The sequence below is a fragment of the Cupressus sempervirens genome, chromosome 9 (genome assembly GCF_028749045.1).
Source record: "Cupressus sempervirens isolate cs-2001-9-10 chromosome 9, ASM2874904v1, whole genome shotgun sequence".
Taxonomy (NCBI): Eukaryota; Viridiplantae; Streptophyta; class Pinopsida; order Cupressales; family Cupressaceae; genus Cupressus; species Cupressus sempervirens.
Window position 1 is genome coordinate 697,015,153 of NC_143126.1, and position 17,693 is coordinate 697,032,845.

At 38.0% G+C, this 17,693-nt stretch overlaps 1 protein-coding gene across 1 annotated transcript in view; it reads right to left on the reverse strand.

The window, feature by feature from the left end:
- LOC149540634 (TLD-domain containing nucleolar protein) overlaps positions 1-15,995 on the reverse strand; it is a 73,654-nt gene extending 57,659 nt beyond the window's left edge. The window contains exons 1-4 of the mRNA XM_089801725.1: positions 15,714-15,995; positions 15,530-15,632; positions 13,940-14,044; positions 13,566-13,651 (exon numbers count right to left, since the gene is read on the reverse strand). Coding sequence (XP_089657851.1) covers positions 13,566-13,651; positions 13,940-14,044; positions 15,530-15,632; positions 15,714-15,766 — 347 coding nt within the window. The 5' untranslated portion in view covers positions 15,767-15,995. The remainder of the gene's footprint in view (positions 1-13,565; positions 13,652-13,939; positions 14,045-15,529; positions 15,633-15,713) is intronic.
- Positions 15,996-17,693: the final 1,698 nt, after the last annotated feature.

Sequence of the window (17,693 nt, forward strand, 5' to 3'; positions counted from 1 at the left end):
ATATCTTGAGCACTTACGATCTCAAGATGTCACACACCTGGTTTCCAGTTGCATAGCACAGGCAATGAAAAGTAACATTGTGTACCAGTGCGGGCACTCAAAAAAAATAATGCATTGCAGAGTTTCTGGCAGGCAAAGAAATGAGATTTACTATGGATTGCTTCAACTCCTTGCAGTGGAGGTGTTTAATAGAGTGAATCACTGTTCACGGAATATACAGCACCAAACATGGGTAGAAGAGAGTGACATGTGAACAAAAACTTGAATCTCTCATTAGCATTGAAACCTATATTTTCTACTAAGCGCAGTTCATGAATCTTTGACAAAATATGATTTTTGAGATAAAAATTTAGAGCAAAATCTCATATGGGTAATGCGAGTGTCCAAGCCCATTCTGTAATGTCCCCATTTTAGCAGTTGACCAAGTGTGTGTGCGTTAGCCTTGTTCTACATGGTCCCGAGGGCTAACGAAGGGTTTAATGGGATCCTGGAGTGTTTTGGCCTAGTCATTTCCAGTGTGGGCCAAAACGAAGTTGATTTACTCAGTTTCAGGCATACTATTTTTAGTAAGTCGGCAGGACACAGTGCAGGTCAATTTTGGTGATTAGATTTGATACTCCTCGGTGAGAGCTTTTCGATGAGCTATCACTCACATTATTCAGAGTGCGATTGCTAATACATTTTAATGTCTGAAGTTTTATTAAAGTAACGTCTAATTTAATTGTAAAATATTAAAGTGTTACTTTAATATTTATTTTATGGGGATGTGTACCCAAAGGAGACATAAGGGGTAATTTAATATATGTTTTATATATTACACATCTTTTATCCCACATTGCCCATATGAGTTGAGTGGACTCTTGGAAATAGAATAAAAGGAAGCATTTGTGGCTTCATTAGACAGGTTGAATATGAGAAGAAATTGGTGTGTGAGTTGCAGCTTCGTTCTTGGCATTTGAGGACGTTTATCCTCTCTTGTAACATTTTAGACGTCATTCCCTTGGGGTTTGGCCTTTGGAATTCTTTGTTATCGGCTTCATTATCAGGCAGTTCAGTTGCATTTCCAGCTACAGGCAGATTTGGTATTTTGCTCATATCTTCTTCACTACTTGTTTGACGCTTATGCCGCTTTGAGGGAATGATATTACGAAGGTAGTGGACTGATTGAAGGACAAAGTACTGTAGCAGCACTGTTCATGCGGCACTATTCACGCGGCACTGTAGCAGCAAGTTCGAAAGCATGGGCTGGAGTATTATGTCAATAATGCTGAAGTAATTAGTGAGTTGATAAATCTGCCATGTATTTGGTTTTATGAATTCTGAAAATAACATTTTATTGGCAACAGTTCATTTCCACTTTGCATATTATTGTAGTTTCTTTCTTGTTTATGTTGTATGATACCAATTTCCATGCACAAAACACAACAAACAAATAAACGTTTGATTTCCGGAGTTATAAGGGGTTTAAAACATTAAACGGAGAAATAAGAGGTTGAATGCAAACTGTTTGACATAATTCCTTTCAGCAATTTGGTTTAGTTTTTTGGGACATTCAGGGGTGCCTATTACAGTGGTATCAGAGCTATAAGTCCTGCCATCCTGTGGAGGTCTTATAGGGAATTTCGAACAGCCGAATAGAGGGAAAAGTGTTTGACAAAATGTCAAAACATTAAAATCAGAAATAAATAAATAAAACACAGGCTAAGCATTTATGTTTGAGCATGCGACAGGGGCCTTATAATTTCCGCGATACCAGAGCAAGACAAAATAGGATTTCAGACTTGCAAAGCAAATAGTCTAGTACATCCGTGCAGGTGGACATTGAATCTAGCCATACAAACACAGAGGAGATATTCTTTGATCAGGACAACAATATGGGTGATCGAGATGACAGGAATACAGGATTAGGCGGAGGCGGGAATGCCGGTCCAGATCAAGGGGAGGTAATGTTCAGATAGTTACTGGATACATTAGAGCAGGGGCAGCGTATGCAGCAGGAGCAGAATAGGCAAATGGACATGATGTTGCAGCTCATGGCTAGACAGATGGGTGTCAATATTAATCCAGGTGATGCCAACAACAGAAACAATAACAATGAGGGAAACAATAACAATAGGGGAAACAATAACCATGGAGGCCAAGGCAACAACAACGGTCCTAAGAATAACATTAATGGTAATAATGGACACGGCAACAATGGGAATGAGGCTGATAACTTTAGACACGTTGCACGCCCAGCACGGACTACGAGCTCGAGACCTCTTCTACCCACTTTCCCACGCAGAGATCCGGTTCAACCAGTAAACGAACCGCAAATTACCGAGTTACAGGATCAGTTCAGGAGGGACTGGGAGGCTAGTGGACCGGAGTTTCAAGCAGATATTTCCCTTAGAGATTATATGGACTTGAGGATGAGACACATGCCTAGAGCACGAGGGAGGAATCAAAACTTTGAGCTGAGAAAGAAAGTTGGAAAACTTTCTTTACCTTATTATGATGCTTCAGGGAAGATGACTGCACGAGCTTGGGTGCAGAAGATAGATACATACTTGCAGCTAAATCCTATGCCTGAGGAGAAGGCTATCAAGTATGCAGCTATGCACTTGGATGGCATTGCACATGAATGGTGGCATCATGGCATAGTGACTTTGGGGCATAATCAGATTACATCCTATGAGGAATTCACCGAAACATTGATTGAGAGATTTGACACTAGGGATCCCGAGTTACATTTCAAGGAGCTAGCACAGTTAAAATAGTCAGGTTCTGTGGATGCTTACATTGCCAAGTTTCAACGCTTATCTGTACTTGTTACTAATATCTCTCCTAGGAGATTGGTGGTGTTATTTTGTAATGGTCTTGCTGATCCATTACGAGGTTGGGTGAAGGGACATGATCCACTCACCTTAGCTGAAGCAACTAAAAAGGCACGAGATTTAGCCCCTTCGGTATACAAAGGAAAAAACCATTCAACAGATTCTTCCTACCGCAAGGACAAAGACAAAAAACCGTTTCAGAAAGAATATAGCAAACCCAAAGAAGGATCAAAAGGACTAGACAATGAAACCTTGAATGAACTTCGAAAGAAGAAGTTGTGCTTCCATTGTAGAGAGCCTTGGGACTTATCTCATAAATGTTCTCTCAAGGCTAAGGCAAATCAAATGGAGTATTTTTCAGCAGAAGAGTCAGAGTCAGAGGGGGAGGATCAGCACTCCGATTCAAACGAGGGTAACACTATAGAGGAGAGCAGCATTCCTAAGGATGATAGATCGTTGGCATGCTTGACAAGGGCCCAAAAGGCAATCACATTTAAGGTCAGGGGTACTATCCAGGGGCAGAAAGTGATTTCTCTTATTGACACTGGGGCTACACATAACTTCATAGATGCACAGTTGGTAGCCAGGAGAGGGTTACAGACAGAGGAGCATGATGGGTTTAGAGTCATGGTGGCTAATGGTGATAAATTATTATGCACTTCGAAGATATCTAATCTTCGCATCAGGTTTGGAGATGGCTACGAGTTGGAGGATGAGTTCTATGTTGTGGACATGGGAGATTATGATGTCATCCTCGGCATGACATGGATGGCTTCACTAGTTGAGTTCACACTCAACCTAGCAAAATTAGAGATGAGATTCCAGCATGAGGGCAAAACTATGGTACTTAGAGGACTTTCAGATGGAGGTTGCAGAGTAGTGTCCTTGAGGAGAATGCAGACACTTTTTCGTCATGATGACATAGAGTGGGCGACAGAGTGCTACATTATGCCAACTTCACCAGAGCCACAAGAAAAGAGTCATCCACCAGATATCCAGAAGATATTTGATAGACACGCTAAAGTATTGAGCGATATTCCTCATGGGGTTCCTCCTGACAGAGGGATGGAACATGTTATTGAGCTCGAGGAGGGAGCCAAACCAGTTATGATTACTCCCTATCGTCATCCTAAGAAACACAAGGATGAGATAGAGAAGGCGATTACGAATTTGTTGGAGATGGGGCATATCAGGCCCAGTAAGAGCCCCTTTGCTTCAACAGTAATACTGGTAAAGAAGAAGGATGGGACAATGCGCATGTGCATCGATTACAGGGCACTGAATAAGAAAACAATTAAAAACAGGTATCCCATTCCTAGGATTGATGAGCTGATTGATGAGTTGCATGGGGCATGCTTCTTCACCAAAATTGATTTGCGATCCGGATACCATCAGATCAGGATAAGAGCAAAGGACATTGAGAAAACAGCCTTTCGATGTCACTATGGTCACTTTGAGTTCATGGTTATGCCATTTGGTCTAACCAATGCACCCGCTACATCTCAAACTTGTATGAACCAGGTATTCAGGAAGCAGCTGAGGAGATTTGTCTTGATCTTCTTTGATGACATCTTGGTCTTCAGTAAGACCTAGGAGGAGCACTTACATCATTTGGAGGAGGTGGAGAGAGAGAGTCATTGTATGCCAAGGAATCTAAATGTGAGTTTGGCATGACTGAGCTCCTTTAACTTGGGCATATCATTAGTGCAGATGGCGTTCGGGTTGATCCCGAAAAGATTAGAGCTATTGTAGAGTGGCCTACTCCCACAAACCTTACATAGCTTAAGAGATTCTTTGGTTTATGTGGTTTTTATAGGAGGTTTGTTAAAGGATTCTCACAGATTGCTACACCCTTGACAGATCTTACCAGGAAAGGAGCCTTCGTGTGGACAAGGGCAGCTAAGAGGTGTTTTGAGCATTTCAAGCAGGTAATGTCTTCATGTCCAGTTCTAGCTCTACCAGATTTCACGAAGCCTTTTGAGCTTCATTGTGATGCATCAAGTGATGGGATTGGAGCAGTATTGATGCAGGAGAAGCATCCCATTGCATTCGAGAGTAGGAAGCTCCGGCGAGTTGAGAAGAGTTATTCTGTCTATGACTGGGAGATGTTGGCCATAATGCATGCATTGGACAAATTTCGATCATATTTGGTAGGTGGACGTTTTGTGATCAAGACTGACCACAACAGTATTAAATACTTCATGAGCTAGCGTGATCTTAATGATTGGCAACAAAAATGGGTGACTAAATTGCACGCTTATGACTTTGACATAGAGTTTGTCAAAGGTAAGAAAAATGTGGTGGCTGATGCCTTATCTCGGAGACCTCACTTATGTGCTCTGGCAAAGATTTCAGGAGATTGGAGAGATCGGATTATAGCAGAGTATGTCGGAGATGCTTGGGCTTCTGGATTGATTTCAGGTACCATACAAGATGATCGCTATGAGGTGATAGATGGATTGATCAGAGTTCAGGACAGGTTTATTTGATTCCGTCATCGCATTTGAGAGAGGCGATACTAAAGGCATTTTATGATGCACCCACAGCTGGACATCCGGGGGTCTTCAAGACCTACAGGCAGATCCGAGAGCGGTTTTCATGGAAAGGGCTCAAGGATGATGTTCAGAGATATGTCAGGAGTGTGTGGTTTGTCAACAGAATAAGGGAGAGCACACATTTCCTGCAGGTTTATTGCAGCCCTTGCCCATTCCTGATAGGAAATGGGAAAGTATTTCGACGGACTTCATCACTAGTTTACCACGAGTGCAGGGAAGGGATTGCATCTATGTGGTGGTGGATCGCTTGACGAAGTTTGCTCACTTCTTTGCTATTCCGTCCACTTATACAGCAGCACAGGTGGCAGATCTTTTCTTTAGAGAGATATTCAAGTTACATGGGCTGCCCAGATTCATTGTCAGCGACCGGGATAGTAAGTTTATGAGTTTTTTTGGCAAGAGTTGTTTAGGTTGTGTGGTACAGATCTTACACCTAGCACTAGTTATCATCCGCAAACAGATCGGCAAACAGAGATTGTGAATAAATGGATGGAAGGATATTTGAGGAAATATGTAACTGCACAACAAAAGACTTGGATCAGATGGTTGCATATGGGAGAGTATTGTTATAACACCACTTATCATATGTCCATCAAGATGACTCCTTTCATGGCACTCTATGGTTATGAAGCACCTAGCTTCATGGATTTAATTTTGGGGGACAGTAGAGTGCCCAAAGCCAAAAACTTATTGCAGGATAGTCAGGACATCCTGAAAGTGCTCAAAGAGAATATACAACAGGCCCAAAATCAACAGAAATTGTATGTTGATCAGCACCGAATAGAGCATAGCTTCGAGGTAGTGGATATAGTTTACTTAAGGCTACAACCATATAGACAGTCATCGCTCAAGAAGAGCGGAGCTGAAAAGTTGAAACCCAAATTTTATGGTCCCTACAGGGTGATTCGCAAAGTGGGCAAAGTTGCCTATGAGCTTGAGCTTCCAAAGGGCAATCGAGTGCACAATGTGTTTCATGTGTTTAGGCTTAAGAAAGCCATTGGTCAGAGTGTAGTGCCTTCTGCAGATTTACCCCCTTTGGATGAGCAGGGGAAGCTTGTGTTAGTACCTGAGGCTATTCTAGACACCAGAGAGAGGAAGCTTAGAAACAGGATAGTGAAGGAGTATTTGGTCAGATGGAAAAACCTGCCAAAGGAAGATTCTACATGGGAGAGTGAGCAAGTTATTCAGCAGGCTGAACTGAGATTGCTTGAGGACAAGCAATTTCAAGGGGGGCGGACTGTAATGTCCCCATTTTAGCAGTTGACCAAGTGTGTGTGCGTTAGCCTTGTTCTACATGGTCCCGAGGGCTAACGAAGGGTTTAATGGGATCCTGGAGTGTTTTGACCTAGTCATTTCCAGTTTGGGCCAAAACGAAGTTGATTTACTCAGTTTCAGGCATACTATTTTTAGTAAGTCGGCAGGACACAGTGCAGGTCAATTTTGGTGATTGAATTTGATACTTTTTGGTGAGAGCTTTCTGATGAGCTATCACTCGCATTATTCGGAGTCCGATTGCTAATACATTTTAATGCCTGAAGTTTTATTAAAGTAACGTCTAATTTAATTGTAAAATATTAAAGTGTTACTTTAATATTTATTTTATGGGGATGTGTACCCAAGGGAGACATAAGGGGTATTTTAATATATTCTTTATATATTACACATCTTTTATCCCACATTGCCCATATGAGTTGAGCGGACCCTTGGAAATAGAATAAAAGGAAGCATTTGTGGCTTCATTAGACAGGTTGAATATGAGAAGAAATTGGTGTGTGAGTTATAGCTCCGTTCTTGGCATTTGAGGACATTTATCCTCTCTTGTAACATTCTAGACGTCATTCTCTTGGGGTTTGGCTTTTGGAATTCTTTGTTATCTGCTTCATTATCAGGCAGTTAAGTTGCATTTCCAGCTACAGGCAGATTTGGTATTTTGCTCATATCTTCTTCACTATTTGTCCGACACTTATGCTGCTTTGAGGGAATGATATTACGAAGGTAGTGGACTGATTGAAGGACAAAGTACTGTAGCAGCACTGTTCATGCGGCACTATTCACGCGGCACTGTAGCAGCAAGTTCGAAAGCATGGGCTGGAGTATTATGTCAATAATGCTGAAGTAATTAGTGAGTTGATAAATCTGCCATGTATTTGGTCTTATGAATTCTGAAAATAACATTTTATTGGCAGCAGTTCATTTCCACTTTGCATATTATTGTAGTTTCTTTCTTGTTTATGTTGTATGATACCAATTTCCATGCACAAAACACAACAAACAAATAAACCTTTGATTTCCGGAGTTATAAGGGGTTTAAAACATTAAACGGAGAAATAAGAGGTTGAATGCAAACTGTTTGACATAATTCCTTTCAGCGATTTGGTTTAGTTTTTTGGGACATTCAGGGGTGCCCATTACACATTCTCAACATTTGTATAAATTGGTGCTTTGACTACTGCTATTACAAGTAACGTGACAACTCCAATGTTTGATGTGGAGTGTTGGAAAGAAGTCGGGATTCACACCTGAGCCATCAACGAGAAGCATATTGAATGACTTGGTTGATTTCATTAACTAAGCCATACGAGTGACAAAGATATCTCATTCGCACAAGGGTTTTGAGTTTATTATTGCCATCACAGGAAGGTTGCATCTGAAGACACCAAAATAAGAGAGTACCTGTCATGTTTCTATAGATGAGGGCGGAAATCGAAGATTGCACCATATTTGCTCTTGAAACACCCGAAGTAATGATTATGAAAGCATCTCTAAGTGCCTCCAAAAGCAAAGGATGAAGTTGTGATGTGTTCTCTACCATCAGGAGTTGTTATTTCCAACAAGGATCACACGGCAAAGAAAAAACAGAGATCATGGGAGTTTGAGAGATTCGCCAAGCTAGTTTGTGTGATAGAAGACAAAATAATTTATAATGTATTGCAACTCGATGTGAATGTAGAAAATGATGAGGTAATTAAGCTTCTTGTTCCACCGATTAAAATAATTTGAGGTTTAAGGATGCGATTACATTAAAAGAAAATAATAATGTGATTTGTAAAAGATGTGTTATTTAGATATGACTCCTCATTGTGAAAAGTTATGACTTCAAATGAAGAAAGATATAAATATGTGAGAAGTTGGAGAAGTAAAGATATCAGAACATTCACACATTCTCAAGGAGGAGTATTTTACATTTTTTATTGTATGGAGGGATAAGGAGCAACATTATGACTTTGTAATATAAACTCTATTATTTTATTTTTATAATAAAATAAAATGTGTTTTGTTTATTTTTAAAAATCGTGGAGATTTAAACTGCAGATGTAACTATTTTTTGGAATTCTGTATACAATTTAAATGTCAGATAAGTGGACAAGGTCATTTAGCATTTAAATCGATCATCACAGATAGTGTGAGATATTTAATTGTTTCCGCATCTGTGTCCAATTTGTCTCCTTACCAAAGGAGTTAAAGTTCAATCTAGACTAATTTAAGATTGCATATATATTTGATCTATCGCATCTTGATTATTTAATTGGTGGCAGTAAAGTGCGTAAAACATTATAGAGTTGTATGTGAAAACTCACTAAGTTGACTCTATTGCCCGGATGAGCAGAGGCACCGGTCTTCTTATTATTGAAGTCAAAAAAAATATAACTTCATTCCTACATGCATCAAATTAATTATTATTCAATTATACAAAACATTCAACCATTATCCAACATCCAGTTTCAGTTTCATTGAGTTCGAGGACATTGCCAGCCGGAGAACTCCAAAGTTTAAATTCGCTATAAAAAAGCCTTGAACCAGACAATCAGGGTTTGAGGTGAAGGTTTGCCAGCCTCGGTGTAGCAAAGCCTGAAGTGCAGGGGAATCGAGAAGTATTCTTGTTCATTGGCCAGAACTGATTGAGAAGTCCTATCGGAGAAGTGGTAGGCTCTTGGATTTCTAATCTACAGTTTTGGGAACCAACACCTCATACTTTGGCAGGTTCTTCTCATGATATTCACTTGATGCAAGTAACATACCTCTTAATTAGTAAGTGGCATGATCGCGGAAATTATGAACTCTGCTCACCTTTTAAGTAGGATAGTTCTAGAGTTGTGGACATGATTTGTAGCCTTCTTTAGAATTATTGGGAGTTGGTTATTTCTCCTCTTGAGTCCAATCTGAATAAGACAATTCGGATGAGTTTGAGGATATGGTCATCTATGCGAAGAAGAAAAAATAATATCTCATAGTGGAGTAGATCTGTTTTTAATCTTAGTACCTTTAAACCTGGTATGATCTAAGTATATCAGAACTTAGTATGGTCATTTACAGTAATAGTAGTATATAGATGAAGAACTATCTTCCCTTTTGCATGATACTTTCAAGACTCCAATTTTTCCTGTTCGGTAGTTTTTCTCCAAATGAGTAGACTCATGTTGTAGTCTGATAAACTTGCTTTTTACTGTTTAATTAATAGTCTGTATCTTGCTTTACTCAGACATGGTGGTTACGGGTTTATCTGGCTGGTTTCCGTGAATTTATCTCTGAGAAAATGAGTATTAGTACACACACAAACACACACACACACACACAGATATATATATAGAGACTCACATAAATGCTGGTATCATTCTCAGATTACTGTCGGTATGTTCTCTTTCAGCCCCTTTGATGAGTTTCATGTATGATGATGGTAGATCTGCTCTGTTATGTTTATAAATGCAGCATGTGCTGAACGTATATTGGATGGTATGCATTCTCTTTGTTAAGGACAGTTGTCCTTTTCAGGAATTCTGATGGTTCTCTGCTCCTTAGTCATTGATGGCTTTATGTTGTCAGGTTTAAAGTATTGCAACATATATATGTATCTATATATATATATATATACAGAGAGAGAGAGAGAGAGAGAGAGAGAGATTCTGATGCAATAATCAGTGCAAATCGGACCAATTCTGCCTTATTTGGTGCATCATAAGATTCCCTTTTGGAAATTATAGGATTTGGATTCTTTCCTAGACTCGGGATTAAAGTTGAAGATTGGCTTATAGCTCAAAAATTTCTTTGAATTTGGATTACATCTCTAAGGTTGTATGGTAATTGTTCATATTTACTCGCATTTTGGCTGATTTTTGGTTTACTTAATATGTCAATCCTGTTCACAAGGTGGTTTAAAAATTTTATTCTGTGGGAATAGTGTTAAGGAACTACATGTTGCATTCATCTATCTCATAACTTTTGAGTTAAATTGGCTTTTTTATGAGATTCTCCTTGATTTAAGATGGGCCTCCTAATGATACAGACTATTAATTAAACAGTAAAAAGCAAGTTTATCAGACTATAACCAGAGTCTACTCATTTGCAGAAAAACTACCGAACAGGCAAAATGTCGGAGTCTTGAAAGTATCATGCATCGAAAGGGAAGACAGTTCTTCATCTATATACTACTATTACTGTAAATGACCATACTAAGTTCTGATATACTTAGATCATACCAGGTTTAAAGGTACTAAGATTAAAATCAGACAGCCATAAATCCTACTCCACTATGAGATATTATTTTTTCTTCTTCGCATAGATGACCATATCCTCAAACTCATCCAAATTGTCTTCTTCAGATTGGACTCTAGAGGAGCCTGGCTCCACATCCAACTTTTCTTTACCTTTCCTTCCAAAGCCTCCAGCATGGAGGCTTTGACGATCAAAGGTGGGATGATCTGATAACGCTCTAAAGGAGCTTTACCAAAGTCATCCAACACTTTAGGACCTTCCACTCTCCAGTAATCTCTGAGCCATAATGCATCATCCGAAGGAACAACATGACACCACAAAGAAGGTAATCCAAATTCCTAACCACCGCTGGTTCACGGTTGTCAAGAACCTTTTTGTCTTTGAGAAGCAAGATAGACCTCCTAATGATAAGTTTTATGGATGATGATGGTAGATCTCCTCTGTTATGTTTATAAATGCAGCATGTGCTGAACGTATATTGGATGGTATGCATTCTCTTTGTTAAGGACAGATGTCCTTTCCGGGAATTCTGATGGTTTTCTGCTCCTTAGTCATTGATGGCTTTATGTTGTCAAGTTTAAAGTATTGCAACATATATATATATATATATATATATATATATATAGAGAGAGAGAGAGAGAGAGAGATTCTGACGCAATAATCAGTGCAAATCAGGCTAATTCTGCCTTATTTGGTGCATCATAAGATTCCCTTCAGGAAATTATAGGATTTGGATTCTTTCCTAGACTCGGCATTAAAGTTGAAGATTGGCTTATAGCTCAAAAATTTCTTTGAATTTGGATTAAATCTCTAAGGTTGTATGGTAATTGTTCATATTTACTCGTATTTTGGCTGATGTTTGGTTTACTTAATTTGTTGATCCTGTTCACAAGGTGGTTCAAAAATTATTATTCTGTGAGAATAGTGTTCAGGAACTACATGTTGCATTCATCTATCTCATAGCTTTTGAGTTAAATTGGCTTTTTTATGAGATTCTCCTTGATTTAAGATGAGCATTTAAGAATATCTACGAGACAGTTTTATTAAACTGGCTGCATTTTGCCTTATTTATCCAAAGGTTACTAATGCTGATCTTAGTCAAAGGGTTGTGTGAGTTATGTCTAATTGCAGGATTATTTGAAAGGGGTCATGGGTTTTTTCGCATGAGCTAATGTGGGATCTGAATTGAGAAGTTAGGAAGATCATCTGCAGGGGCTTTAGTGTCAAGGTAACAGACTTTTTCCAATCCAGTACTCAGTAGAGGCATGCTGCTATTCAGAGGCTATGATTGTACATATTTGTTGATCTTCCTTTCGTACCAATGCATTATTGATCACACGTCTCATGCATGAATTTGTAACTTCAAACCAATTTTAAGCTTGGTTTGGAATATATGATTGTAAGAGGAGGACTTGTCTTCTCAAATGACCTCGGCAATATAGGAAAAAGCTGTAATGTACTAGCTGTTATCCAGACTTCTTGTCCCAGGTAACACCAGGGGTCTTTCTTCCTTGTACTTTTCCCTCAGTGTCCGCACTTGAATGGGTTAAAATGGTAAAAAATTAATTCAAATTTATAAAATTATTAAAAGGCCTAAGCCTATTATCTATCCAAAAAAAATTGTTTGTATGCCATCCATGAGAGCACTAAAGGCTTGAGAATTGCTATATGCCTTCATAGGTTGTTCAAAGAGAGAACTCCAAAATTAAGTAACTGTTTCGACTATAATTTCTTTGAGGCGATTCAACAGAAACGAGGTTGTTTGAGACATTGCACCCTCAAGGCATACAATAATTTTGTGTTTGTAGTTTTAGTTATTTATTGTTTTGGTAAGTACATTATTTGTATTAATTATTAGAATAATGTATGTAAAGCAGTTTTAAAGCATAAAACTAAACACAAAACTTGAAAAGAAAATTATTAACAGGTGTGTTGGATAGAAGCCATAGCTCAGTCATGGTATATATACCAACAATTGACATGAAAGAGGACCTTACCAAAATACTGCAACAAACACGGTTAGGTGCAAGCCCAACTGGGTTTGATAGAAGAGATAACCCCTTGGATGTGGCATCCAAGTCAAAGGTTACTCCATTGGAAGCACTTACCGATCAATGTCTCAATACTTGCACAATAAAATGTGTCATGTACAACAGATGGAAAAATAAAAAATCTAAGAAGGTCTATACTATGGATGCCAACTCGAGGCTATGTGACTCCAAACAAAATGTTAAATAAGGATTTTGAACATTGCAATGAATTTGTCTTTTGAAAGAAAAATGTAAAAAAACTTCCAAAAGAGTTTATATCCTACTACAAAGCTCAACAAAAACATTCTTTACCTCATTACCCTAACATCCAAGTCATCTTTTAAAGCTAACATATAGCTTGCAATGCCTCATAAGTCCCATTCTAATATAAAATTAGTCTTTTCCATATCAACTCATTCCATCCTAGAATTGTTTTCTCATATTTAAATGGTATATGGTCTTTGAATGTCAACATATTTATTGTTGAACCACAAAGTACACAAAACAATACAAATTAGCAAAATGGTATATCATAGTCACTCAATTAATAGTGTATCTACATTGTTTGTTCAAAGGGCAAAAAGACTCCATCATCATAATAATCTAGGATTTCTATATAGTCAATGCTCAAGCTATCATCAAAGTAAATTTTATAAAGGAAAAGAAGAGAAAACCTATCCACAACTCCATCTCCTTTCACATCAACTAGCTGATACATGAAATTCTCAATTTCATCTCGACAACCTTTCTCATAAATGCCCTGCATTCATATACCATAGAAAATGAGATAGTTGTTAGTTTTTAACTACACTAGTATAGAAATTTCAAAAGAAAGCTAATTAGTTTTGTACAAACATGGAATGAATTCACCCAATCATTTGCATTACATGGGTTTGATTTTCTATTTTTGTCTACTAGGTAAGATGTAATACAAATAAAGTATACATCATAAAAAAAGACACATACAATGATTGCTTTCACCCAAGTATTTGAATTCTATCATTCAGCAATCTAATCATTTGTAGTGTGCATCGTAAAAAATACTTACTTTGGCAATTATAAGATCCTCGTAGGTTAGCATTTGGTCCTTTCGCAAGCGAGTTACTAAATCAAACATCCTTGCCCCAAGAGCCCCATGAATTCCATAATGTGCCTGATCATGAAAAACTTTAGAAATATAGATGATATGGCTAAATCATGAAATAAATTTAGGTAATGTGTACACCACTATAATGACAATCATGTAATGAAACTAATCTTCAGTAATTAATGTCAAAAAATATTTACGCTCATAAGAAAATGAACAATTTTCGAATACATCAACTATATAAAAACAGCAAGGCATGCCCAATTATAAGAAAACCAAAAGTTTAGTCAATGTTGTAACCAACTAATTATTTAGGTTCAAAAATTTACTAGCCATGGTTTCTTAGTTAAATTGGAAAATAAAACTGAAAAAAAAACTCCAATCCATTGACCGTACCACTAGCATATCAATTTCAACTTAACATGCAAGCTTCAATCAAATTCCAAATTCCATGTTACAGTCAAATGCATTTAATTGCTACAATTACGACTTCTAACTCAAAGGTTCTCTTAGCTTGATAATACACTGTATTTAATCAAAAGTTAAAATTTCCTATTAACAAACTGAACCATATTCACTTCCACAACACTGAAAAAGGTTCATAATCACTCCCACTGTATACTAAGATCATTTTAATTTTCATGACAGTTTCATTTTAATTTTCACAGGTATTTGAAACATTTAATTCACCTACAACCAAACATACAAAATAGACCAACAAGCTTAGCATACTTTTCATAATAGAGGCCAAAATCAAGGCCACTAGATATGTTTTGAGTGTTGTGTAAGGCTTAGTACACCTTTTGTATTTGAAGCTACATCCAAATTATTCCTGTTTCACCAAAATTTTATCAAAATTTTAATTTGGCAAAAACACTTATTCTAGGCTTTTCACCTGCTTTGCAACTACCAATCAACCCTTTTAAATGGCTTGAACCAAGACCAGCCTTACTTTTGTCTTACTTATGATGTCATTAAGATGCATTTCTTTGATCAAGTCCATCACCAAGCACAATCTCAAGGAATTAAGGTACAATAGCAAAGGGACACACCTCTAAGAGAAGGATTCAAATCTTTATGACTGCAATAAGGCGGCCTCTACCACTAGTGGACATGAGGCAAAGTTAGGCACCACAATCAGGACTGATATTTGTCCCGCGTTAGTCACCCAGGTTAAGACATGAGTAAATGACTAACGGTACAGCTACGTTATATACAAATATAGGCACTAAAAGATGTGGGTAGCGGGGCAGCGTTTTCCCACACTAAAATTTCCTGAAGACTATGGATTTAATTGATAATCCTGCAACTGTTGACACCTTCCAATTTCGATAGAACCTATAAATGCCGTCCATAATTATCTTGAGGGCTTAACAGCCATTGTATTAGAGCAGGTTAAGATTCTAAACTAACCTTTCAGATCTTAAGAATGTTCCCTAAGCTCATCTCCTGTCCATAACTTCCCCCGAAATTTACCCAAATTTTAAGGCTTGTGAAAAACAATCTCGAACAATATAAATTTCAAAATTAGGATAGAATAATGAAAATCACCTGAAAAACTGACGCTATGATGTATTGGCCATGACTTTTTGATTGTGACGCTAACGAAACGAAGAGTGATTTCAAGCTTCTAAGCTCAGTTTCACTGAATTTCCTGCGTACACAAATAGGAACGTAAAATCAATGACGCTGTGCACGGGGTTTAGAACCATGGAAGAAAGTTTGATGGATTTACCTGCAGCCGGACAAGAATTCCGGATCCGAAGGACGAGCTTGAAAATTCCCCATACGTTAACTTAGTGGATTTAATCCCTGCGCGTGTCGAGAGCCAAATCGAATTCTAGCGTGGGCTAGCTAAATTTCATGGGCTTATACACCGACCATACCGACCATTGTGTATGATCCAAGGTCATGCCCTTTCTTGTCCATTATAGTTGTTGAGTTTCATACGCTCGCTTTTAACAGATTATGGATTCCTCTGAAATTTCATTCTTAGTTCCTGCCCATGGGCAGGATTACTAACGCATTCACCGAGGTGCTATTAGTCTTCTTAATTTGACCAATGGCATAAATTTATTTTTCCATTTCTTAAAGCTATTGTAATGTTTATTTTCAGTATGCATTTTTCAGACATTTATTAATACTGTTTATTTGACGTTTGATTGGCTGTACTTGATTTAGGCAAGGAGAAAATTGTTTTTTTCCAAACCAAATTCGGGCGAAAATTGTGACAATAAATTGCGCCCAACATATCCACTGCATATCTGTCCCGCTTTGAATTATGCATTAATGCTAGCTATTCAAATTTAATTAAGTGCTCATAAATGCTCACCCTTATCTTTATCTTCCACCGACACTTTGAGGCTTTATCTCGATCTTTCACAGTTTCGAAAATCTCGTTTTTGTGGTTAGTTGATTTTGTGCATTTCTAATCGTTTATTTCTGTGCACTCAGAGAAAGCAAGGAAATTTGTGTTGGATTTTCTATTTCTGTGGGCAGTGGTGAGATTTCCTACCATGAGAGGTCATTTCTTATTCAATATTTTATTATTCAATATTTATTTTTCCATTTTTTCTTTGTGCAGTGAATGTTTATCTGAAAATATTTTGTGTTTGGTTGAATTCAATATCGTTTGTGTTTATTTTGGGGTTTGAGATATTGGTTTGAGCCCATTTGTTTGAACCCAGAGACCAGTTAACGATTTTTCCATGTCAATTTTTAAGATTTATAAACAAGGGTAGCTGTGGAATGTACACCAACAAGACTGCATGTCTATTATGTTTATTAGGTGAGCTTTTATCAAACTGATGTGCCGTGAAATTAGTCTCCTATCTTTGCCTGTGAGCTTTTATCAAACTGATGTGCCGTGAAATACTTATGTCTCCTATCTCGGCCGGCGTATGATGGCCATAGTATGATTCGACTTGACCGAGTCATACCCCATCCCACTTATGATGCTAGTCTGGTGCGTTAGATTCCCAGTTCTAATTCTACTGCCACCATAGCCCCCCACCATAGAATTATAGGGCTTCATGAAATGCCTGCCATTCTGGCCCCTACCCTTACCTTCCTACAGGGCTCTCAGCTGCTAAGTATATATGATGGAAATGCAAAGAGCTATAGATGATGAAAATGCAGAACTTACATAGCTAATGAATCACAATCACGGAGGCTTTAAAAATTTTGGTGAATAAGTAAACATTGGCATCATAAGATTTCATGATCTCTTTGCAAATGCTTTGCTCAAGTCTGCTCTCTGACGCATCAAAGCACATTATTAGTGCTATAAGAAAGTTGGGTTGACATATAGTCCTCGAAGATGTAGGACAATTGTGATCGTCACACCTTTGCCAATACTTTTTATTGTGCATATTACCATCATCTTTTCTAACAGACACAAATTAAATCCAAAGTGCATGCTCGCTACAGAAAGAACCGCATAGAGTTGAAATGGTTAAACATTTTATCCAATGAAACCCTTAAAAATATACTGGGATTTATAGATTTCAATTACGACAGGGTAGCTTCAATGAAAATCACTCTAAATTCTTGTTGGCACCATCTGCTAAGAAAAATGGCACCATCTGCTAAGAAAAACAAGGCAGCTTTCGACGGGACTAGGACTTATTAGGTCACATCTGAACTGCAAGGCCTAGAAGTACTGTGGGTGAAGCAGTCATGCCCACTACCCCTCTACTTCCTTGGTAAAAGTTTG